The sequence below is a fragment of the Neospora caninum genome, chromosome VIII (assembly GCF_000208865.1).
Source record: "Neospora caninum Liverpool complete genome, chromosome VIII".
In the NCBI taxonomy this organism is placed as follows: domain Eukaryota; phylum Apicomplexa; class Conoidasida; order Eucoccidiorida; family Sarcocystidae; genus Neospora; species Neospora caninum.
In genome coordinates, this window is record NC_018395.1 from 4572953 (window position 1) to 4598236 (window position 25284).

Genomic DNA, 25284 nt, shown 5'->3' on the forward strand with positions numbered 1-25284 from the left:
AGAAGAAACACAGGTACGACCGTACTCTTCTGCAGGCTTTGAGCCACAGGAAACTCCGTTTCCCGCTTCAGAACACCAGGGGTGCGGCACCCTGCCTGAGTCGGCGAAGGAAAACTCTCTTGCCAGCGACTCGTCCGTGGAAGAAACCGAGACAGGACGAACCGAAGCGACTTCTGTAGTGACACAGCTGACGGCTCGTCCACAAATTCCACCAGAGCCGGCAGCTACGGGAGTGTCTCGTCTCGCCGCTTCCGGCTCCGCATACGGAAACAGCGGAGGAAGGAAGAAGACGTGCCTAGAGGCTCTGGAGGAACAGAAAGCTGGGACACTACCGCAGGGAAGCGAGGATCCGGATCTGTGGATACAGGCGGGGCACACCGGACCAACGGAAGACCCTCCACCTCTGTCTCCCACAGACCACTTGCGCGGGGTTGCCGCCAGGCAGTGCCAAGAGCCGATAGAAGTTGGGAGCTTTGTAGACGGCGACACGGAGACAGAACCGGCACTTCCAGGCGCCGTCCCTCTCCGGACAGCTCCTAAACACCCTGAAGGAGAGGCCGAAAGGATTGCGTCACAGGCGTCAGCAACGATTCGCAAAAACCTTCGACCTCTGGACGGGACCAGTCTAAAAGACGACACAGTCAGCGAGAACCGGGGCGGAGGAGACAGGGCCTTCGGCGCCACCTTCACTGAGAAAAAAGGAGACAGCGATGAAACGCGCGAGCACCGGATAGTGACAGAACTGGGGAAGAAGGGACAGAAGGAAGAAGCCAGGAATTGTAATGAACCAAACTCAATTTCAAGACAAGCAGCCTGCCGGAGAGAGAAGAGACTTCTTGAAGTCCACACATCACAGAGCTCAGGAGGCAAGGCGAGAAAACAACCGGCTTCAGAAAAAGGAGGACAGGGAGACTGCGGTGAAGGGGAACGGCTGAAAAGGAACGCGAGAGAGGCGCTGCAGGGGGCAACGCCTCTGGAGGCCAGGCCGACAGCTGGAGGCACGGTAGGTGGACATCCCGAAGGAGAGAAGAGGGCTACCACCAGCGAGGCAGAACATGACGAATACGAAGGCGCATCGAAGAAAGCCGTTTGCAGTTCGACAGGGACACAGAGCAGTGAAGAGACTGCGACTGGCCAGAAAGGCGAAAGCAACTGCAAGACCCGTCAATCGTCTCCGCAGCCCCGTCCCACAATGCACGAGGTTTTTGTCGCTGACTGTGTATTCGACAAATTCCACCTCGACAGAGTGGAGAACGACACAGGGGAAGATGGAGAAGACTCCGGAGGTGAGGCGAGACTGAGGGAAACGGACGGTGACAAAGGGGAACCGATGGACGCGGAGAACAGCGACAGCTGCCTGCGGGCTGAAGACTGCATGCATCCGGCCACCAACCTCCTTTCGTCTGCGGTCCAGGCCTTCTGGCTCGGCATCGCCAGGGAGGTGCGTCCCAGAAGAAGCCTTGAGTCCCACCCCAGGAAATGGGGGTTGCGGACACTTCACCGAAATGCCTACCTCTCCAGCATTATTAGTTCCTCGCTATCGAAGCTGAAGAAGTCTGTGCAAACACTGATTGCAGTTCTCTTGCTTTCTCCCGTTCCTCTGTCGTTCTTATCTCTGTTCAGCCTTCATTATCGTACAGGATCTTCGCACGCTTCACCTGCCTTCTTCTCTCTGCCTCCGCGCTTTCTAACCCCTCGTGTGTCTTCGCTTCACCCCATAGCTGTCTCTACTCTCTCAACCCTACCGTCTGTTTCTTCTTTGTGCTCGCGGTTCATGCTTTCTCTTGCTGTTTCTCGCTCTACCCATTTCCTGCGTTTTCTTCTTGCGTCATTCTCAGCGACGCGCTTCTATCTGTGTTACCTCTTGTTTCGTGGTGTCTCGTTTTTCCTCGTTGCGCTGAGCCTGGGGCCGTGGTGGCTTGTGCCTGGCTTTTCACTAATCCTTCGCCCTCGTTCGCCATTCGTTGTTCCCTTTCAGGTTGCCCCACATGCAATCCCTCCTTCCCTGCTGCCGCTGTGTTTGCGATTACCATCTGCCTATCTCTCCTTTTCGTCTTCTGCCTCCAAAAAGTATCGCGGACGAGCCACAAACGCCCTTCCGTTCTCTCTCGTCGACCAGAAAAAGAAACTGAGCCGGAGGCTGTCGCGGATATCCTTTCGATCTCTTCTCCCAGTGCCTGCTCACCTCAAGGAGTACCCCCCAGCAGAGCTACACCTCGCACCGTGTGTCCGAGGTTCTCTTGCATCACGTTTTGCTTCCAAAGATCGAGCTGCGAAATGCACAGCTCGAGATCAAGGATATCACCTTCCTTCGTCCGACTCCTCGTCTGCTTCCTCGTCGGTGTCGTTTCCGACTTCCACTTCCTCTCTCTTCTCCAACGCCTCGTCTCCTGTGGTTTTGCCTTCTTCTTCTAGGCCTTTCACGACAACCGCGGGGCATTCTCACCGTCCATCTGCACAGACAGCAGAATCTGCAGCTCTTCTTGCTTCTCCTGGCCGGCCGCTAGAAATCGAGAACAAAGGAACCGTCCAGCCACCGGCGCTTCACTCGGAGTCGGAGACCTTGCATGGAGAAGGGCGGACCGAGAGAGAGATCCGGATACGGGAAGGAGACAGAATGGCGGGGCATGAATCCGGTCGGAAGGACAGAGGCACGAAAGGCAAAAGCGAAGGCGAAAACGGCGAAGACGGACCGCAGACGCATGGACAAGGGAGCCTTGAGGTGCGCGACGCTCCCGCACGTTTCGACCTTGACACACAGACGGAGAAGGAAGCAGCGTGCGCAGGAAGAGGTCAGAGAGGAGACGGAGAGAGGGGAACAGACAGAGAAAAGGAAAACAAAGAGAAGCCAGGAGCGACAGATCAAGACCAGCAGAGAGAGGACGAGGTAGGTGACGAACGGAGACGCAGGAGAGGAGAGAGAGAAGACCACGTGCGGCCGAGGGCCGCTCACCAAGGAGAAGAAAGAGACTCTAGTGGAGACAGGAAACGGCTTCACTGGTCATCACCGGTTGCAGGTACGGATCTCGAAAACCTGCCGGGGAAGCCGTCTGAGCTTTCCTCCTGCAGTACCGAAGCGCTTCATCTTTCCTCGTTGGTGGGCACTTGCGAGCACGAAGCACAGAGCGAAAACGAGGAGAGCCGGAAACCTGGCTCCACGCATTCTTTTGCCTCTCTTGTTCCTTTCGCTTCGTCGCGTTTCCCCTCGTCTCCGCCTCGAGCTTTGCCCGCCTCCGATGCTGCTCGCGCGTGTGCAGAGTCGCCGTTGTCGTCTCGTCGCGCGTCTTCCTGTCTTTCCTCTTCCTCCCGTTCTGCTGCCTCATCGTCCTCGTTCATGTCGTTTGCTCCTTTGGATCTTTCCGGTGCCTCGCCAGCCTTGCCGTCAAGTGGACAGAGTCCTCGAGCTACAGCTGTGCCTTCCGGATCCCCTGCTGCGCTGGGCGAGGCAGCGGCGGACCTCGCGCTGATTCCAGGCGACCACTCCCCCAGGCCTGCTACGAGGGGAAGCGGCGACTCATGGAGGCTCTGTTCTTCCGCGCCACACTGTGCTGAGAACCGAAACAGCCTCCAGACAGGTCTCTCCCGAGAAACCGCCACAACCAAGATGGATACAAAAGAAGAGACAACACAGCTCGTGTGTCCATCGTCGTCGTGTCAGGAGACGCACGACCAGGGAGACGCCAATTTTGCAGAGCCAGAGAGAACCGAGAGGGATCTTCAGAAGCAGGCTTCGCAGCCCTCTCCTTTAGCGGATTTCCTTCGACTTTCGACAGCAGACTGCGGAGTGCACTGCTTCAGCTATTACCTCCGTGGCGGCGTCTCTGCGAGCTTGCCCCTCATGTTGGGCGTGCGCGAGCGGCTGTGGTGTGCGGACGCGTGTGTCTCTCCCGTTTATAAGCCGCCTGCTGCGGCGGCCGCCGCGCCACCGCAAACAGGCGGGAGAGAGGCTCCTGCCACAGACTGTCGCGGTGAGGCTGCACTGGGGCTTAACGGAGACAGTTGCGTTCCGTCTCCGGAGACAGGCGCCGATCCCGACCTACTGGGAGGCGACCATCACCGCGTTCTCGAGCCGTCCCGAGGCGGTTTCGACGAGCCGTCTCGCACGAGGGAGAGAAGTGCTCAACGGGACGCGGGACCGGCAGACGGCTCGAGGACGCAGTCTTCTTCGCCTTCGCAACCTGCCGCCTTTTCGTCTTTGCGCACAGTGCCTCCTTGCCTTCCTCTAGGTGGCCCCCCGTCACAAATCAAGCATGAAGACGACTCTGAGCCTGGAGCGAAGACTGCCGGTGTGCGGCCTCCGGAGCGCGGTAAAGCCGATTGTGGGTTGGTCCGTTTCGCGCCTTTCCAGAAGGAACAAACGGAAGGGCGTTTTTGTTCGCCCCCGCCTTGCGCACTCGCGCCTGCTCAGTTTGAGTGTATACAGGCCGACCACCCGACGATAGGATACGAAGGAGAGAGGAAGAGACCGGTGGAAGGAGCGCACAGCGAACGCGCAGACGCCCCCGCGCAAAGACTGCGGGCTCCTGAACAGGTGCGTTGCCTCGTGGGCGACACAGAGCACGCGTCGGACCCCATGGCGCCTGCGGATGTGAAGACGGGAGGAGACGATGGCCATGCCTCTGGGCACTTTTCACCCTCTCGGAATGGTGCTTCCTCTGTTGTCTCCTCCGGTGCCCCGGCTTCTTCGGTTGCACAACCACTTCCGTCTTCAGCCTCTTTTTCCACGTCTGCAATTGCCTCCTCTGCAACTTGCCCTCTTCCTCCCTATTTTCCGCCTGCCTCGTCGTCCGACACGTCCCCCCTTTTGAATTATGTCTCCCCTATCGCGCCTGCGTCCACGCGTCTTCCGCCTTCTCACACTTCCTTCCTGCCGCCATCCTCTCCTTTCTCTCTCAGGCCTCCTACCCCTTCCGCTGTCCACTCTTCCTCTGTCCCTCCTCCCCCTGTCTACCCTTCTTCCTTTCTCCCGGCATCCTCTGCGCCGCACTCTTCTTGCTGTTCTTCCACCTCTTCTGGCTCTTCCTTGTCGCGCGCCTCCTCCTCGCAGCTGCCTTCAAGGGAGGCTGCCCTAGCCGAGAGGTTAGGGAGCGTGGCGGGCACGCGGCGCCTCTTTGATCTCGCGACGACGCACTCCCAGGCGGGGCGCGCGCATGCGAAGAAGCCGTCTTTGGGGAAGCGGGCGCGCGGGTGCGTCGATCGAGCGAGATGCCTTGAGGACAGGAAACTGAGGCACGAAGAAATGAAGAGGCAGGAGCGGAGACGCAGACGCCAAAAACGCGAAAGATCCACATCGGCCTTCCGCTGCCATACGTACTTGGGCGACGAGCTCCGCCGCAACTGCCGCGCGCTTCTCCGGCGGCGGCTCATCGACGAATTCTTTGCCCGGATCGAACGCGAACGCGAACGGGCGTTTTCGCGTTTCGCGATCGCCTCTGGAATTGCGCAAAATAGAAGAGTCGACCGAGAGAAGGCACGCAGTCCCTCAATCCGCAACGGCCGCAACGGCGTTTCCTGTCCTTCGCGTTCCTGTTCCACTCGACACTCCGCTTGTCGTGCCTCTCTTTCGACAAGCTGGAGCCAAACAGCCTCTGAGCCTCAATCCTGCGGCGCGTCCTCGCCCTCGCCACCGACGCAGACAAACCTACGAAAGTCGACAGCACAGAAAAACGAGGAGAGCGTGGTGCTCTGCACATGCCACGAGGAAGAGGATGGGACGCCTCCTCTAAGGGCGGAAACGGATCCAGCCTTCGTCTCGAGGCAGCGCCGCGCAGACGCCGACAAGAAGTGGGCGGCAGACGTGGCGGAAACTGAGAGCGACAGCGAGCGCCGCGCCGCGGGGCGCTCTTGGGGCTCGGGCGGCGAAAGGAGAATGAACGCGCCGGCGGAGAGAGAGAACCTCGAACAGATGCTCACCGGAAAGAGGCCTCAGGCTCAGCCGGAGGCTGCAGCCAGATCAGCAGAGAAGGCCACGGTCGGGCAGGAAAGGAGAGACAGGTGCCCTCAGGGGTTTACGAAAAATCGCGCAGCCCACGGGGTCTCGGCGCCGCCGCGGATTCGCCTCTGTGACTACTGGCTGAGTTTTGACTGGTCCCTCGCGCCGACGACTCTGGGGAAAGGAGACGACAAAGAGACGAAACGTGCAACCGCTCAGGTCAGAGAAACGTCTCCGGGTGTACGGAGAGAGAAGAGACAACGCGACGAAGAGAGCGGGTTAAGGGCGAGGCTGGTTAAATGTAAACGGAGAGTTCCTATAGGGGCCAGCGAACGATCGGAAGATGACGGGTCGACGAAGGGAGACCAGGGAGACAGCAGCGGGGAGGAACCGGATACCGAGGCGAAAGACCGAGGACCGGAAGAAGAGTTTCAGGGAGAGGAGAGAAGAGATGGGAAAAGGAGCGCATATTGTGTGGCTGTGAGGCAGAAGGTCGGAGCTCTTGGCTGGAGTAGAAAGACCGTGGAGGCGGACGAGGGAGAGAAGGACAGGCGAGAAACAGAAGCAAGGCTGGACTTTGAAGAGGCCGGGAAAACGGAAGAAGGTGAACAACACACGAGGAGGGAGACACATCACACCGACCTAGACACCTGTCCCCAAAGGGGAGACGGGGAAGTCGACAGACCACCTGCGGGAGAAAGGAACTTAGGAGAGGCGCACACACTTTGCAGCAGAGAGAAGACAGAACTCTCGGTACAGCGACAGGGAGACAATGGAGAAGGTGGGGAAACCGAGGAAAAAAAAGAGGAAGGAAAGGAGACGAAAAAGCGCCGTGGTGCTTCGCCGGAAAACCCAAGAGCCTTGCTGAGCATGGCAACTCCTCGTCCGCCACCAGAACGAAGAATGGCAGCCTCCCAGCAAGGGGGACAAGGGGATACCGACTGGGAAGCAGTCGAGAGTGAGCGAGAAGAAACGGAATGTGAAAACAGAGACAAAGAAGGCGGATGGGAAACCGAAGGCCGCCAGATCAAGACCGCCGAAGGCCGAGGGCAACATGGGACAGAAGGCCAAGCACCGAAGCCTAGCGAAGAGGAGCAATGCATCAGGCGGGTTACGTTATTGGAGGAAGCGGGACGAGGACGAACAGCAGACAGAGGAGAAGAGAGAGATCCAGACCAGGAAGAGAACACAGCCCCTCCGCAAACTCGGCTTCGTTCTGCTGACGAGTCAGTACTGACATCTCCGAAAGATCGAGCAAAAAGGAGAAAGCTGGGGCCCAATTTCATCGAGGGAAGGAAGAACGAGAAAGAGAGATTGGGAGACGGGCATGGCCGTTTCGGCCTCGACCGGACACAGGGAGAGGGCGGCGTTTGTGTTTCCCGCCGTGACCGGGATCAGCTGGAATGTGAAGAAGCCGAGAGAAAGAAGCGTGGAGACAGCCCTCGACTTCTGGAAAAAGAGGAGGAAACTCGAATCGAAATTCCGACTTGGGACAGGACCGAGGCCCTCGCAAGGCCAGGCGAAGACCCGGCGGTAGGAAACGTCTCTAGCGGGAGCAGAGCAGCCTTGAAAACAGAAGAAAGTGTAGAGATGAATATTGAAGCAGGGGAGCTAGAGCGAGGCTTCGATACGAAAGCGGAAGAAGGAATGCCGTTGCCGAGTCGGTCTCAGCGCGGCTCAGAGAACGGCTTTCTCCCGACTGCCGCCTGTTCTCGAGATTCTCTCCCTTTCTCGCACATGGCGTCTTCGGCCCTCGACTGCTTCTTCTCTTTCTTCTCTCTCGCTCCCGACATCGGTTGTCTGTCTGGTTCCCCAGAAGAGGGCGCAGGACGCCGCAGAGACAAAGCAGCCGGTTTTTCAGACGCGCGGGGGACGGGACTCCGGCGCCCGTCCTGGTGTTCGGCCCTGCAGTCTGCGTCTTCTTCCTCACTGCCTTCTTCCTTGTCTCTCCCCTGTTGCAGCGGCTCTGCGCCGTTGCCAGAGGAGACGATGCCAGCCTCACTCTCCCACAAAGAGGAAGACGCGCTCGAGGCGAGAGAGGAGAGGAGGCAGCAGGGAGAAGCGCACCGTGCTGCGATTCCCGAGCGCGGAGGTCGACGGAGCGACACGGGCAAAAGGGAGTTGACGGAGAGTCTGCGCAGTGGAGAGGATGAGGCATCCACAGAAGAAGGCGGAAGGCCGGGACGCGAGGAGGGAGAGCGAAAGAACCGAGACCGAGAATCAAAGACGGACCCCTGGGGAACAACGGAAGGCCATGCGTCTGAGCGACGGTCTCGGGAAGGCTTTACGAGCTCGGGACAAGGGAGCGAGGGGTGGACCGAAGGATCTTGGAAAGCAGCAGCGGAGGGTTGTGAAATGCGCCAGGAGGGGAGAACCCACAATGGAGACGAAAGAGCGCGAGAGACAAGGCAAGATCAAGAAGGAAAGGGAAGGCGACGAATCGTGTGCGCGAGCGGAAGCAGCGACGAAGCAAGGCATACCGAAAGAGACGTTGGAACTAGCCTCGTTGATAGCGCAATCCGTCAGTCACTTTTGTGGGGTGTCCTGTTCGCTTCTGGGTTCGAAGAGCGGCGGGCTGCAGAAGAAAAGAAAAGATTCACGGCGGCGCGTTTCGCCGGGCCAGAAGGCGCACTCGTGCGTCTCGATCGGCGATGTCCTCGTTTGGTTTCCTTCGCTTACAAAGCCGCCGAAACGCGTCGGAGGAGAGTTCGGAACCTCCTCGACAGGGGCGTGCAGGTGCTGGAACGCGAGATGGATCACCTGTATGACGCGACAAGCCCTAGGGTCAGAGACAGTGAAGCAGAAAAGGAAACGACCAGAGAGGCAGAAAAAAGAGTGAACCGAAACCAGAAAGAGGGAGAAGAAGGAAACGAACACAGGGAACGCGCAGACGCGGAAGACAGAGGCGTGTCGACGGAGAGAAACATAGAGGAGCACGAACAGCCGGAAAGCGAGGCAGGAGAAGGGACACGGGCGCAAGATGCTTCATTGCCAGGTGGTAAGGAAGCTTCAGGCAGTTCTGGGTAAAACGCCTCTTAAGTTTGCACCCGCTCAAAGGGCCTTTCCTGTATCGTCCTTTCTCGTCTGAGCCTCTCGCTTGGGCCATCCGTGTCGTGCGCCTTGCTCTCTCCCCCGTTCCCCGTCCGTTTTCCTCGCTGTGCCGTCTTCCATCTTTTCTCTCTCCCTGCGTTTCATCCTTCCGTTTCCCGGCGTGTTCTCGAGTATTGCTCCGTGGCCTCGCTCCTACGCTTTGGCATCCGCGACTTTAGGGCGCCCTTCGTGAGCTCCCTCCAGTTCGCTGCGCTTGCCACTTTGCGTCCTTCGTCCTCGTCTTTCTGCGGTTCCCCCTTGCCTGTGTTTTCTCAGCTTCTCGCTCGTGCGCGTCTCGCTTCCTCGTTTGTAGGATCCTTCCTCGCTCGCTCTACCTTGCTTGTTTCTGGACGTTTTCCCCCTCCAGCTGCGTTGTCTTTTCGCCTTCCGCTCTGCTTTCCTTTTCGCTTCCGTCTTTGTTTTCCTGACGTTTCAGCTGCAACTGCGCGACATACCTCTGGTGGATGGCTGGTCCCTTAGCCGTTCGCGGGCGGAGTATCGCAAATCATGCCTTGCGTCCCCCTTTCGTTCGTGTCTTAGGTGCTGTTCTAGTCGGGCGCGTGTCCTTAGAATGCCTGCTCTGCCTTGGCACCCCGGCACAGCGTCGAGCGCCTCGGCTGCCGGGTTGTTTTTTTAACGTCAGAAAAATTCATGTAAACCCGCAAACATTCTCGAGACTTTCGCAGTCGGCTCCACCACGTTATGAGCCCAAAGCGTTTGTTCTGCCGGTTCCCTCTCTTCCTCTTGACAACGGGTCGAGTCTCCGCTCCCCAGTTCTGCCTGAGACTTCGCCGCATTCGTTGATTCCTTTGGGTGGTTTGCATGCAGGCCAGGCCAGAAACGGGGAGTCTCCCGTGGAAATGCCCAGTGCGTTCTGCGCAGTGGAGTCGCGTTTTCCTGCATGTTCTTCGCTTTCCTCTCCACTCCCTGATGGCATAGCCACAGGGACACGCGCGGTTCCTCACGCAGGGCAAGCCCAGCGCGTGGGAGTTCTGTCGGATGTCAAAGCGTCCTTCACTCTTTCCCCGGCGTCAGTTCCGCTCTCTGCTCTCGCGTCTTCGACGCCGACTTGTGCTGCCGTGACCTCAACGACGCTCGCTTTGGCCTCGTCCCCTGCAGGCGCGGCCGTTCCCTCGTCTGCAGCAAACGGGATCTCGACGCCAGGAGTCCAAACAGAAGAAAAGGAAGAGATGGAACGCCGAAGGGAAACCGCGCTGCAGGAAGAGAACGCCCAAACAGAAGAGAGCGATGGGAAACTGCGAGACGCTTTCCCGCCGCATGCAAAGTGTGACGCGAAGCATACCATCGCAGCCGACGCAGAAAGACCTAAAAGAAACATCTGGCCGCACTGTCCTGCCCCGGGGGGAAGACCGCTCGAAGCCTCTCTTTCGAACGAGAGCGGGAACCCCGTCGCCCCCATCTCTTCTGGGCCTGAGCAGTCTTCTCCCTTTTTCTGTGTACCGGCGTTGCGGCCAGCACCGGGGGAGACAAAGATAAAATCTCCTCTGGACGCGACTTCAGCCGCAAGACTCTCCCACCCCGCAGGCAATTTGCTGTGTAGCTCGCCTCCCCCTTTCGGATCCTTCGCGCCTCCGCCAAATTTCGTCTCGCCGCCAAGGGCGCTCGAACAGCCGACTTGTGGCGCTTCCTCTTCTGATCCACGCCTCGAGAGTCCTCAGGGTGTACCGCCTTTCTCAGGTCGGAAACCTGTCTCCCCGCAGACTGCCTGTTCTTCGCCTTCGTGGACTCCAGCTGCGTCTCTTTCCAGTGCTTCTGTGTCGTGTCGTGCTCTTTGTGCACGCTCGCTCGCCTCCGCTTTCCCCGCAGAGATCTGCGCTCGTTTCGAAAATGGTCTCCACCCCCCTCGGGCGAGCGATGTGCCGCGGGAGGGGACAGGCACCGAGTGCGAGCCTGAAAGCAGACGCCATCGCGGATTCCTCCAGTTGGAGGAAGGAGACGATCGACGAGAACAGGACGGGGAAGAAGGCGCGAAGGGCGAGAGGAGTGCCCGGGGCGGCCGGCACGCGGGAAGGTTGAGAGAGCAAAGGCCGGAAGACAGCAACGGTTGCGGAATCGGAGACGGAGACACCTGTGGAGAAGGCGGAGCCGAGAATCACAAACAACAAGAGACACAAGACGACGGGGGAGACGAACAGCGCACACGCCAAATAGGGGAGTTCGAGGAAGGCACAGCCAGATTCCTCCCAGCTTTCGAGGCCTCGGAGAGTCGCCACACGCCCAGCGAATCTTCCGGCCAGGCGGTGTCGACCGGCAGCACGGTGACTGGACGGCAGCGCTGTGGGTCAGAAGAAGAGAACGAAGACAACACTCTGGGGGTAGGCACCGCAGACGCAACGCGTCTCACACACGTTCTTCCCTCGCGGCGCGGGGACAGCAGAGCGTCGGGTCCTCTTCCGTTGTGTTCTGCCGACGCCGAGCGCAGCTCTGTGAGATTAGAATCCGTCTCTTCGGCTCGTCCTGCGCCATCGTTTCCTGCCTTGCCTTCCTCCACCTCTTCAGTGTGTAGCTCAGGGACGCTTCAGCTGATTCATGGGGTTAGTGAGGGCGGGGGGAAATCGGAAGGTACACGAGACCTAGGAGAGGTCTTCGCTTCACAAGCGGCTCCTGAGCAGTCGATTTCCCCCTTGCCTGTCGGGCATGTGACGCTGCAAACAAACTTCCAGCCTAGTTCGCTCGGCCTGTCTGCGATGGAAGGATGTGCCTCGGTCAACGCGACTTGGCCAGAACACAGAGGCGGCAGCTGTGTAGAGAAGGCACTTTTTGCTGACAAAAAAACAGGGGTCGGCCAAGATAGAGTTGAGTCCTTTTGTGGTCAGCCGTCTTCACCTCTACCCGACGTTGCTTGTTGTGGAGAGAACACATTTCCCAGAGACGAAGAGAAAGAAACCGCAGTGGAGGACCTGGCACCTTGGGCGCCTGTATCGGCCCCGACCGCGAACCCCGTGGCGATCGCTTCTTCCAGACGTATTCCCCTGTAGCGAGAGGGGAGGGAAAAGGCCGGGAAAAGGAGTAGTTCTGCATCGCTCGTTTTGCACCCGAACGACTAGGCGAAGTGAAGGGAAAACATTCTTTCCCTTCCGAGAAGCGCCACACTGCGGAGAGCGTTGCTTGCAGCCCACAAGATGCGTAGACAACAGACGCTTCAAGAAAGAGTCGGACCTCCCCCGCTTCCAGCGGATTCCCTGCTCAAACGAACTGTCCCCACAAACCCCTAGTTTCACGTAGTGCTCAAGGAAAGAAGTGTGTAGCCTTTTCCAAGCCCGACTCGGAAGCGGCGGTGTTGTCGCGTCAATTTTGATTCACAAAGCAGATGGACTCGCCGTGTTCCGAGCACCGCGGCAATTTTCACCTGAACAGGGGGAACGGGCCTTTTCTAACCAGGTACTCCCACCCAAACTTCTCGGTGGGGAGATGGGATATGCCGCTCCTATGAGGAAGCGGGGAGACGTCTACATTATTCTCATAAAATCTCATAATCCGGCCTTACAGACACACGGTGTCCTGGAACGCGTGTGGGGGACAAGTCACCTTTTTCTGTTTTTTTGGTCTCCGTATAAGGTATGTACAGACACGTGTCCACTAGGATGCGCTGTGGAAGGGATTTGCATCATGGTTCGGGAACAGAGAAAGCGAGCAAAACGACACCGCAACCTAAACGAGAAATTAATCCAGGTGGACCCTGTCTTCCGCGCCCGAGGAAGTGCCCGCAGACACACAGGAAACGAGGCAGTCTCGACCAGCGGGACAACGCAGGAGATTCGTGTAAATAGACGTGAGTTTTGCCAACCTCATTTGTGTGCCTTGTTGGGAAAGCCGATCTCAGGCAGCTGCACAAACGTAACCGGCAGCATAGACCGTTTACATGGAAATCGACGACAATACGGGGAAGAACTGAGACAGTACGGACTTACGTATCTGGGGAAGACGACGTATATGCAATTATACATATATATATATATACATACATATATATTGTAAGCGTCGAGCAGAACCCGCGCGCATAGAGAGAAGGTGATGCGGCACGGGGGGGGGGGCTATGGAAATTCACGGGCTTTCTCTGCCCCGCCATCCAGATGCGGGCTGTTTCCTAAGAGTGCTTTATACTTTTTCTCGTCTTTTCAGCCCCATATTTCCCGCCCCTACCCTTTCCCCCCCCCCCTACTGTCTCTCACTCTCGAATCGTCCTTTTCCGCCTAGTTAAAAGGTCGGACTTTCGCGCTCCCAGAGAAGTCCAGAGAACCTCTCAAGAAGTGACCTCGTATTCCTTGCGAAACCAGTCGCGCGAGTGTCCGACTTGCGTGTTCGCAGGAACCGCTTTTTCTTTGCAAACGGTCCTGGAAAACAATTTCGCACCTCGCGTGCTTTTTTTGAGAGCGAGGACCCATTTGTTTCGCAAAATCGGAAAACCTAGCTTTTTCCCGCATCGCGCTCGCCGCTGACGCCTCTGTAGAGTTTGCGACACGCCCGGCTAACTATGGTATTCTCGTTTTGTGGTTGGAGGGCGGGACTTGCTCTTTGCTTCCCGCGACTACGTGGAGCGAAAAAAGCGTTTTTCGCCTCTCCCAAAACGGGGCGGAGTCTCGCGTCCTTCGTTCTTCAGTGAAGAAAATCCGTTCCGGGGAAAGCCGAGCGAGAGTCGCATTTTCGAAAATCCGCTTTCGCGCGTGTCTTCGTCTCCCGCCTCCCAACCCCCGCGCCGTTCCGCGCATATCGCGTTGATGCGAACTCAACTTGACTCTTCGTTTGCACAAGGCCACGTTGCCGGTTAAAAGCGCAGTTTGACCAGTCCTTTTCTCCAGACCAAGAGCTCGAGAAAGCCATCCGCGTTTTTACTGGCGCCAGAGTTTCGCAGTTTCCTTCTTTTTAATCCCATTTTTGCTTCACTTCGCGTTTCAAAGTGCCGACCCCGCCGCCCCAGCTGTCCTCGCGGTGTCTTGTGAGCAGCCAACGGGGCGCGTTTTGCAGTGCCGGTCCTCTCTCGACGCGTTTCGTTTTTTTGCTGCCGGTTTTCTCTAATCCCCAAGCTTTTTTTAGTCGAGGGCAGCACACATTTTTTCATCTCTCCGTTTCCACTGATACATGCAGCCAGCAGGTACACGACCAACCGCCAACCATACGCGCAAATGCCCTGGTATACAGATGCGTAGGCGCATATATATATATATATATATATATATATCAATATATATATATATATATCACGTATGCTTACACGTGCCTATATATACGTCGGCGCATGCTTTTTTCTCAATGCCGAGTTGGCTCTGTGCCTAAATCCCTTTGCTTCTGCTTCTCTCTTCAGTCCAGCTTCTGGGTTCCTACCGCATGTGCGTCGGTCCTGTCGACTGTCCTGAGCGCCCCCAGCAGAGAAACGCGACAATGCCACGTGTCTGCCGCAGTGGAGATCTCATCTCTGCAAAGTTCTTTCTTGTGAGAAGCGACGCACAAAGGCCGTGAAAGCATATCGAGAAGAGGGGTAGCCTGGTGAGGACAAACGCCCCAACTCAACACGCACAGAGCACCCTCAAATGGCGAGCATGGCCCTGTCGCTCTCCCCTGGGCAGGGGCGCTCGTCCCCCGCAAATTCCCGCTCTTCGCCTTCTGTGACCTACCGCTTTCCCAGCTTAGAAACGGCTGTCGGGATGGCTGCCGAGGCTGCTTCCGGTGAAAAAAAGGAGACAGGACACACGCGCGCGCTGACCGCCGAGAGCAAAGCACTGCGAACAGGGGTCGAAGGAGACGGCTCTTTCTTTGAATCCGACGCCATGGACGAACGACCGAATCTGAAAAAGCTCCTCCCGGAGGAACCTTACTCAGGCGGCGCTCTCGATCGGCGCCTTCTCAATTTCCCCGGAAAATTTCGCACTCTTCGAGACCAGGGAATGGCAGAAGAGGAAGAAGATGGCGACGAATATGAAGAGGAAGATGACGAAGAGGAAGACGAGGACGGTGATGAAGAGGAAGACGAGGACGATGATGAAGAGGAAGATGACGAAGAGGATGGTGATGAGGAGGAAGACGAGGACGAAGAAGAGGGAGAGCAGAGAGGAGATAGAGGCCAACCGGGTGACGGGATGTCGATGTTTGAACAGCTTTCGCTATTGCACGGGGTGGACGAGAGCGCAGATGGAACGGTTTTCAACGCAATGAGTTGGATGTGTAAGACGAGGAGTCTTCATTCCTCGTCCCTCTCCTCTTCTCTTTCGCCTTCTGGTCCGTCCGTCTCGCCTCTAGTGCCGGCTGCAGACAGCCGCTCTGGCTCGTTGAGTCGTCAAAGCACCATGGCAGACGCGGCTCCGGTCCCTGGACCGCCGAAGGGCCTTGAAACCCCAAACCCGCCTCCGACCGCGGTCGCGGAGACAGACACGTCTCTGTCGCAGCTAGCCACGCAGGAAGGAGACCCCAGCATCGGCGCCAGCATCGGGAGTCTCCTTCCGTCGGAATTCTCGGCTGGTTCGTCAGCCTTTTCCCACGCTTCCTGTCTCCCGTCGTCCTTTCTCTCCGTGTGCCCGCCGCCGTCTCGCGTCTCTTTCTCGGCGTCCGCTGCTTCGGTCTCGCCTACGGCTTTGGGGCTGCTGCCGGGTCTTCCAGCGCCTTGGCAGCGTGAAGGGAAGGGAGAGTCTGGCGGACCGCCCGCCTGTCCAGAAGCAGATGGAGACGATCCAGAGGAGACAGAGGAGGCAGGAGAGAGCGCGACAGTGCGGCCTCACTGTCAGTCGTTTCCGGTCCACACGGGCGACCCCCGGATGCAGTTCTTCCTGGCCTCTGGCGCCTCGCTCGAACGCACCGCCCCCACCACGTGTGCCGGAGAAACGGGGATCGTTGCGCAGCGTCATAGAGAAGACTCTGCGAAAAGGGGGGAAGCAGGAGGCGTGGACGCGGCTGAGGAAATCGAAAGAGTGGACGAGAGCGACGAATCCGCTGTCGACAGGGGGGCTGAAGGACCGCAGAGTCTCAAGGACGGCAGCGAAAAAGAACGGGCTTTGGACAGGAGAGAAGGCGACGCGGCGGAAAGGGAACCAGGGAGAGAAGGGCGGGACGTTCGCGAAGAGTGGATTGCCCAGCTGCTCGAAACGTATGGGGACGGAACAGCCGGGACGCCGCCCCTCACAAATGCCTCTCGCTCTTCTTCCTTCCCTCCCACGTCGGGTTTTCCTTCTTCGGCATCGATCGCAGCGGCGTTCCCAGGCCAAACTTTACCGATTCTTCCGGCGCCTTCAAACGCCGAGGGCACTGAGGCCGCAGACCCAGCAGCCTGGAGAGACAGCAGCACGGATTCCACATGGCTTCCCCTCCACACCGGCGCGCTCCCCTCCTCGGCTCCCGGCCTTTCTTTGTCCCCTTCATCCTCTTCCTCGGCGGCAGCTGACTCGTTTTTAAAGTCCTCTCCGCAGCCTAGCGCTGATTCTGCGCACCTTCGGGACCGGAGCATTGGCTCTGAGGACAGCGGCGCGAGGGAGCCGGCGGAGGGAGAGAGAGACTGTCTCTCGCAAGACAAAGCTCGAGGTGCGCAGGAGAGTTTCTCGCTCGGCGAACACGGCGCTCTCGGCGAAGGACCCCACGTCTCCCCAGAAGAAAGTGCCTGCCTGGCGGAAGGAAGCGGAGTTGCGCTCAGCGCCTCGTGCGCGAGCGAAGGCCGAAGTTTTTGCACCGTAGCGCATGCGTCTGTCGAGCCAGAGGACGCTTTGCAGTCTCCTTGCCGGGATCCGGAGGCGCCGGAAAGGCCCTACACTGAGTCGTGCGGTGAAGACGTCGGCCTGGCGCAGGCGCCGCTGATGCGGAGCGGCGAAAGCGGAGAAACAGAGATGCGAATCGGAGAAGAGGAAGCGATCTGGGAGGCCAAAGAAGCGGGGGAAGGCACAGCAGAGCCGCAAAGGGATGACGCAGGCGAAGAAGGAGAAGCCGCTCCAGGAGGAAGCTTCGCGAAAGTCTGGCAAGACTGGACGGTCACGAGTCGACTCGTGTTTGGAGCGCGCCGCCTCGCGGTGTATCGACAGCGCGTCATTTCGGCGACTCTCGCTTCCGAGGTCTCGCTTTCTGACGCGAGCAAAGCGGGCGGCGACGCGCGAGGAAATGCGTCTTCTTCGGGACACGCCAGCGCGGAGCAAGAACAGGACGCGCAGAGCGCCCCACTGCGAGGCGCAGCGGCGGAGGAGAGACCAGACAGCCATCGAGGCGCAGAAAGCACAGAAAAGGACAGCAGCCGCGGCTGGTGTGGACCCGCGAAAGAAGGGAGCCAGGGCGAGCATCGGGAGGCAGAGGGCGAAGCGGACGCCCGGCAGAGAGAGGAAGGTGTGAAGCGAGCGGTCATTTCGTACCGAGCCTTCAAGAGGGTAAGAGCAAAAACAGCACACGGCGAAGAGAGACAGAAATAGCCAGCCGCGGGAAATGGAGGGAACGCAGAGAATGGAGACCTCAACAAGGTGCTCGGTGATCCCTTCCTCCTTCTGCGCTTCGTTGCCTTCTTTCGACTTTCTCCCAGCTCGGCCACACTCTTTCTCTCTCTCTCTTCCGCGTGCGTCCCGTTTTCTTGCTTCGCTTTCTCGAAGTCTCCTGTTTCTTCGTTGATTTGCGTGTTCTTCCTCGTGTCGCTTTCTTCTCGCGTTTCTGCTCTTTCCGACGAACTGTCTGCTGGATCGGCTCTGCGCCCTCGTCTTTGGCGGATCCTCGCTTCGGTGTCTCGCATTCAGCTGAGAGAGAAGGTGCCGGCTTCCTTCGCGTCCTTCTTCACTCCGGCGACGTACGCCCATCTCCTGCGCGATCTCGGCGGGCACACGGACTGTCAGTTGCTGGTTCGGACGCTCCTAAACGCATGTGAGGAAACGGGGAGAAACGAAAGGACGAGGAAGTGGGGAAAGGACTGCGAAGGGAAGAGAGGGGGAGACAGGCCTGTCGCGCCGGGGAGACGTCAGGAACGGAGAAGAGAAGCCGCCGCGGGATCCCGGCGACGGGGGGGGGGACGGTCCAGGCGGGGGGAGGGAACGAGACAGAGGGAAGGCGCCGACAAACTGGAAGAAAAGAGGCAGCGACGCAGCAGAAAGACCCAAGTGGAGGGGAGCTGGACCGCCTCCCCCCCGCCCCGTGGGTGACTGGGAAACAAACGGCAAGCTGGGTCTTGACTACGGACTGTCGAACTCGTGCCCGTTCTCCTCAGGCGTTTCCCTTCTGAGTCGTTCCTCGCCCCATCTACGAAAAAGAGCTCTCCGCCGGTTCCGTCGCGAGAGTTCGCACTGTTTCTTTCTCGTCTTCTGTTGCGCGCCGTCTCTGTCTTCCTCTCTGTGCTGTGGACTTCGCTTCTCAACAAAAACACCAAGCTGTCGGCAGTGTTCGTTTTCGTTGTCCTGGTTCGGCAGCCTTCAATCGCTTTGTGAGGCACGAGTGCGAGGCGTTCGTGGATCCAACCACCAGACGACTCACGAAGGCTGTGAGAATGTGGATGAGGGGAAAAAACGCTAAGAGTGAAGACGAGAGTGAGAGGGGGAAAAGAGAGCGAAGGTGACGGAGATCCAGATCTGGAGTCGCAACATACAGGAGAGAGAACCAAAAGGCAGACGCGAGGCGAAACGCCGAGACAAAAGAGAGCCTAAAACCCTAATTTCGTAAATGTTTGCGATAGAACCCTAACGCAAATGATATTTACGCAGTCCAGCCCTGTATTATTTAACCCAGTGTTCAAGGGAGAAAGAGCCAGAGAGAGACAAGGAGAGAGACAAGGAGAGAGAAAGCAGCGAGTTACGGAGAGACAGGGAAAGACAGGGACAGAGATTGACACAGAGGGAGGGGGGAAAGACTTGCCAGAGGCGGGAGCGGGAGAGGCAGGAGGCAGTGTTGCCTGGACGACGCCCATTTTCGTTTACGTCCGTCATCGAGTTCTGATCCAGGGATTGGCTTGGGAGAGCAGCGACAGCCGTGTGGACTGTCACCTCTGTCCGGTTTTTATTTTCTTCCTTCTAGAATTTCAAACGAATGCTGGAGGCGTGGAGCGACGACCCTACGCGCATCGCCCTCGCCGCGCTCAAGCAGCAAGACGCAGAATCGCAGCCTGGTCTCTTTGAGTTCTTCACTTCCTACATCGTAAGGCCTCGACACTCGCTTTCCTTGAGGGGTTGCCTCTTGCGTCTCGCGTGCGCTCCCGGGGCATGTGCGCGATCTTCTCGCGACGCTCTGCTCAATTGTCGGTCCTTCTATTCCACTAACTCTCTTGACTGCTTCCATGTACACGCCGGTATCTACATTTAAGCGATGCGGCCTTCCCAGTGAAGCGTCCGCTTTCTTTGACGCGCACGTGTTTCGGCATCGAGTGCACGTCAGGTCTTGTCCTCAGTTTTTTCTGCGTTCTCGCCTCTCCGATGCCAAGCGCCGCATCATCCTTTCTTCAGCAGCTTCGACTGCTGACCTTCCGCCGTTCCTGGTGTCGCTCTGGTGCGCATTTTCCAAATGTAAGCGGAGAGGTGTTCTTTGCCTCCTCGCCCGTCTCGGCCTTCACCCGGAGACCATGCGCCCATTTGTGCGGGGAAGGAGGACCGACGTGGAAACGAAAAATGCGGGGGGATCCAATGATCTTGAAAGTCTTTGCTTACCGGATCCAAGTTCTTGCCATTCACTATGCGACGGCATCGACAGTCCACATCGACTGTCTGAGTCTCAGAACTGAAGCCACAGTGGGCCTCGACGAGTTCTGCCTCCGGGCGCCGCGCGCAGGCTCTGGTAGGACACCGCGTCGCCGAGTGTTCTCTTCATTGACGCGGCTCGTCGCTCGTTTTTCGCTTCTGGTCTCCAGGCAGGCCTTTCTCCGGCGTCCGATTTCAATTCCTCCTTTCAGGTAGAGAGACTGTTCTTCATGCTCGATCCAGACGAGACAGGCTGTATCAAGGTAGCGGAGCTTCTCAGTCTCCCGGAATTCGAAAAATTCATGGATATCGTCTACAGGCCGGTAGGCAGCCAACGAGTCGCAGAAAACCCCGTCTTGGCTACGCGCGACAACAGGAGCTGAAAGGCAGGCGCTTGCGCATGCACAAGAAGCAAAAGGGACAGGGTTACGCAGACACGTTTGACAAAAAACATGACGCCCTCGAGTTTCTCGCTCCATCATCCTCTACATCAATTATATATATATATATATGCATATGGAAACTTATGCATACATGTATGTGTATATGTATATATATATATTGGAGAAGAGATACAGGATATACGCGGATCCGTAGCGTTGTGTGGAAATCATGGGAAACAAGAGAAATCTGGTGTTTGAGCTCACGAACGAGGGGAGGCCACACAGGGAGAACCGCCGGCGGTCTGTGGTTTCAATTTATTCCCGTCGTCGTCGCTGTGGAGGGACAGGAGTGATGCGTAACTCGGTTTTCTGCGGGAGAGACAAGGCGATCGCTGGGGTGGAAAACGGCAGATTCCTTGGCGGCGTGTATCGTTCGCAACTGGAGGCACGTACAGTATCCTAGATACTATAGGGCAACCTCTCGGCAAAGCAACACAGGCAACGAATGACGGAAAGCGCATTGCTGCGTTATGCAGACAGATCTATTTCCAACCCTCCAAGATAAATTTTTCTCAGGTGTTTCGCGTTTTCGCGTCGCATTTCCTCTTTCTTCATATTTCATTGCCGTGTTCACTTCGCTCTGACACACGATCCGTTTTGGATTCTGGCGTTTCCCCGTCAGCCCGCGAGGCCGGTCTTTTCCGGGGATGAGGAGAGGCGACGGGGACCGCCCCAGGCAGAGAGATGGTGACTCCGTTTTGCTCGTGTGTGATCAGTTGGGCACGGAGTTTGCAGATTGCGCGCAGCAGCTGCAGCCGCAGTTCGCCTTCGACATTTTCTGTAAGGCCCCGCGGGGCGGGAGAGAGCGGAAAGGGGGAACGAGGCGCGAAAAACAGAAAGAAGACGGGGCAACCGGCAGACGGAAAGAGAGGGAACAGGCAAGGCAGCGGGCGGGAGATGAGGAGAGAAGACACACAGGCCAGCGCAGAAGGCTGCGCGGGTTGTGTGCGGTGCTGGAAAAGGAAGGGCGAGAGCTGCATAAGACAGAACCTTCATGGCAAAGTGGGGAGCAGTGGCGGGAGACAGCAAGCGTTTGAGAAGAGACCCGAAATGTCCTTGGAAAAGCCGATTCAAGTTTCTTTCACGCGTCCCGTGCGGCGTAACTCTGCACATCCCTGTTTTCGTCTGTTTCCGCCTCGCCTTTGATCTTTAGGCTTTCTCCGGGAAGAAAACTGCGTCCTTTCAGCAGGAGTTCTCGCTTCCCTGTGCGACGCCCTGAGGGTGCACATTTGCTCGCAAACCTATCACGTCTCTCCAATCGTCCTCAGTCGCCTGTTTGCCTCTTCGAAGATTCGGACGCGGTACCACGCCCTGGCGCCTTCTTCGTCTCAGGAATCTGAATCGAGTGTTTCCCCGGAGACAACTGTGTCTCCTGCGTCTTCGCCTTGCGAGACGAGCACGAAGAGCTGCAGCGAGAGAGCGCCGGACAACGCGCGAGACAAGGCGAGCGGCCGAGAGACGACGAAGAGCGTTGTGCCAGATTCGGAAGCACAGATTCCAGAGAGGCAACAGGGACAGTCGGCGTCAGCAGACGGCGCAGCTTCGCCCCGGCCGGCGACTTCCCCTGCGCTCTCTGCCGCCGAGTCGCGAACAGCGGGAGAGACGCAGTCTGAAGCGGACCAGAGAAGTCAAGCCCAGCGGGAGGAGACGGGAGAGAGAGACGCGCACGTGAATGGAGACCAAACGCGCCCCGTTGTGCCTGTCTTGGTAACCTAGGGGAGAACAAGGGAAACGGATACGAGGCCGTCAAAAAGTCACACACTATTCAGATACAGGCACAGGCGCAGTGTTTACGAAAGTCGAGAGATAATTCCAGGGCTGTGTCCAGGGGAACAGCTGTGCGTTTCAATGGTCAGGTTCGGAGTTCCTTAATACGCACACGCGCGCGGACACTTAACTGCCGGACCGAAGGAGGGACACTCGTGCTCTATCCATTTCTACATATAGATGGAAACATACCAATACACACATATTTATGTATGTATGTATATATATATATATATATATGTTTATATACGTTTTCCATGTTAATATATGTTTGTATACATATATATATATATACATATATATACATACATATATATATATATATATATATACTTATATACATATATATATACATATATATACATATATATACATATATATATATATATATATATATATATTTGCGTGCACCTGCGTATGCGGGAGTAAATCCGTCGATGGTCTGCCGTCCGTCCCCCCGCGGGCGTCTGAACCTTTGGAGACGGAAGCGTCTTTTCGCCTGTCAGCGTTGTTTTGGGAGGGGATTTTTGTCGGTCTGGGGGATTCTGTGTGGCGTCGTTTTTTGGCAGTTTCTGAAACGCGACACGCGCAGTGTCTGCGTCTCATGCACCCTCGCCGGCTGCTCCGTAGCCAACCGTTTTTCGTCCACGGCTGTCTGCGTCGTCCCCTCCGCGTTTCGGCTTTGTTGGCCTGTAGGAGCGAGAGGAACTGTTCCGTTTTCTGTTCACTTTGGAGTTTTGCTCCTGCGTCTGGGCTGAGGACGCGGCGAACATTCGCGCTCTGCCGCCTTCGGTAAGGAAAAGCGCGAGGAGCGAGCGCGAACCCTGAAGCGCAAAAACACCAGCGGAAGTTCCCGACAACAAGCAACCACAAAGCACAGGAGAGAAGAGGAGGACAGAAAGAAGGGAAGTGCAAAAGGCGCGAAAAGGCACGGGGGTGGAGAGGCACTCAACGAGTCGTGAAGACGGAAGGCATCGCGCGCGTCCACGAGACAAAGGAGGACACGAAACAAAGCAGTTGCCACCACCTAGAGGAAAAGATCGGAAGCATCGATGGAAGGATCGGGCCAGCGGCGGCAGCGAGAGCCTTTCGAGAATGGAAGAGCGAGAAGAGTCGTGGCGGGAGTGGAGAGCCGGAGAGCGGAACGAAGGACGGGAAACAGAACTCGAAGAAGAGCTGCCTTCTCTCTTCCAGCGGGACCTCTCCTCTCATCCCCCTCTTCTTTCTCTTCCTCCACTCTCTGAGGCATGCTTGGTTTGCGAACTTCTCGCTGCTCCGGCTCTCGCTTCTGGTGCGGCTCTGCTGCGCAGATTCGCCTGTCTCGGCGTTGCCTCTGCGTCTGGTTTTTGCTTTTGTGCATTCGTCTGGTGTGTTCTGTTTCCTCTGCTCCCTTTCGTCCCGTTGGGGTTGTCGCTTTTCATTTTGTTGGCCCTTTCTCTCCGCTCTCTGTCGCAGTGCATTTCCTCCGCGCTCGCCTTCGTGTGGAAGTTGCTCGACGTTGACGGAAAGGGAACTGTGGGAGTGTCTGACATTCAAACTCTCTGGAAGGCAAGTCTCCAACAAGCAGCGAAGAGGCGACAAGAGAAAGAGGCGTACAGGGGGAGATGAGGAACATCAGAGAGAGAGGAGAGAGACGGGGAGGAATAGGAAGTGGGCGGAAGAACGAGCGTTTTGGTCAGAGGTGCCGGAGGATGATGCGGGAGGCTCTAGGTGTGGGTTTCGAGTGTTTTCTTTTTCGTCTTTTTTTGTTTTCTGCCGCAAGTCCTGACTTGTCGCTCCTGGAACGGAAAGGCTTCCCCGCGCCTCATGTGAGAGATCTTTCTCCTCTCGCCATCTGTCTCTTGTCGCCTTTTTGCTTTTCTTTCACGCGACTTCGGTTTAGGCAATTTGCTTGGAGCTGAGAACCACCGGTCTCTTCCCCTTCGTCGACGAACTTCCGGAAGGCTCCGTGGAGCTGGAACTTCTGGACCGTCTCCAACCTGCTGGCAAATCCTTTGTGACAAGAGAGGAATTCTTGCAAAACCATGTAAGATCCCACGGCGCTTTCGGCCTCTCGAGTCTCCGCATTCTTCTGCCCAGTCCATCACGCTTCACGTTTGCTTTCCATATATATATATATATATATATGTGTCTCTTACATCCGTGTCGACAGTGAAGCGGTGTCGGAGCGTTTCACACGAAAGCCGTTGCGCCTTTCCTCTTCTTTTTTTCCTCTCGAGTCACCTTTCGTTGCGTCGCCTCCCCACGCTCTGTCTCTCGTATTTGGATCTTGCCACCACGTCCGTCTCTATCTTGATCTATGTCGATCTATCTATTCACCTGTTTCTTTTTCGCTCGCTGCATTGTTTTGGCGTGGTGCATACAACAGTGAAAAAGGGTGTTTTTTGTTGTGGAAAAGATCGTACCCAGCTGTTGCTCCTGCTTGCTCACGTACCGTCTTCCCCATGTGTCTCTGTCTTTGTAGACCGAGGCGAGAGTCTTCGCCATGTACCTCCTCTCGCCAACTTTCTTCTCGCTCTTTGAGCAGCGCGAACGGATTCCTGGGGTAAGAGGGCGTCTCTGCTAAAACCAGAAGATGTCGCCGTCTTTCGGGCTTTTCGCCTACCGCGTCCGAGCCGTCGTTCTGTGCACGACTCTCCTGTGTCGGTTGTGGGACGCTCCGATCGCCTCTCCGAGATGGTTTCAATTCCTCGCAAGAGGGAGAAGACAGGAACGATACGCGTTCTGCAGACTCGCGCGACGAGCGAAGACGGGGACGAGGGCTTACAAACTTTCCTTGAGAAAGACCCGCACTTGCGTAGTTGCGCCGCGGGCCTTTTAAACCAAGGAGGCAAAAAGGAAAAAAGTGAACGCGCAAATGACAGACGCTCCTCGCGTATGCATCCAGTACTATGGTATCTGGCCTTCGCACTTCGCTCCATATATATTTATATATATGGTATATATATATGGTATATATATGGTATGTATGTATATATATATATATATATATATATATATATATATGGACCTCATTGTGCATGATCCGATATCTGCAGACGCGGTTGAAAACTACATGCGTATGTCGTACATCTGCATTTGAGTGCGTGGTGGTTCGTGTCTCCCGTTGTCCCTACCTTTGTTTGCTCGTGTCGTTGCAGAGCGTCACTCTCTCTTTTCCTTCTTTCTTTTTTCAGGCGCCGCTCCTTCCTGGCCGGTCTGCTTCCCCGCTCTAGGCAGAGGAGAGTGCAGGCGTTTTTTGAACTGAAAAGGCGAATGGGAGGAATCGACGAGTTTATGGCTGCGCAGGCGCAAGTGGGCGGGGAAGGTGCGCGAGGCTAAAAAGCAAGAAACCTGCGGAACGGGCGTCTCTTTTTTTTCGGTCTGTCACGCGGTTCCTCGTGTGTCTCTGGAAAATAGCGATTTCCTAGCCTCTTCTCTC

At 57.0% G+C, this 25284-nt stretch overlaps 1 protein-coding gene across 1 annotated transcript; it reads left to right on the forward strand.

Moving 5' to 3' along the window:
* Nucleotides 1–1192: 1192 nt before the first annotated feature.
* Nucleotides 1193–25078, forward strand: NCLIV_035790 (conserved hypothetical protein; the record flags this gene model as incomplete). The annotated part of the gene is made up of 15 exons (XM_003883781.1): nucleotides 1193–1441; nucleotides 1979–8930; nucleotides 9851–9889; nucleotides 10850–11358; nucleotides 14608–17376; nucleotides 17734–17857; nucleotides 18397–18467; nucleotides 18998–19117; nucleotides 19824–19976; nucleotides 20813–20876; nucleotides 21250–21803; nucleotides 22560–22655; nucleotides 23746–23889; nucleotides 24328–24408; nucleotides 25040–25078. The coding sequence occupies 15 exons, from the start codon at nucleotides 1193–1195 to the stop codon at nucleotides 25076–25078; spliced, it is 11964 nt and encodes a 3987-aa protein (XP_003883830.1).
* Nucleotides 25079–25284: the final 206 nt, after the last annotated feature.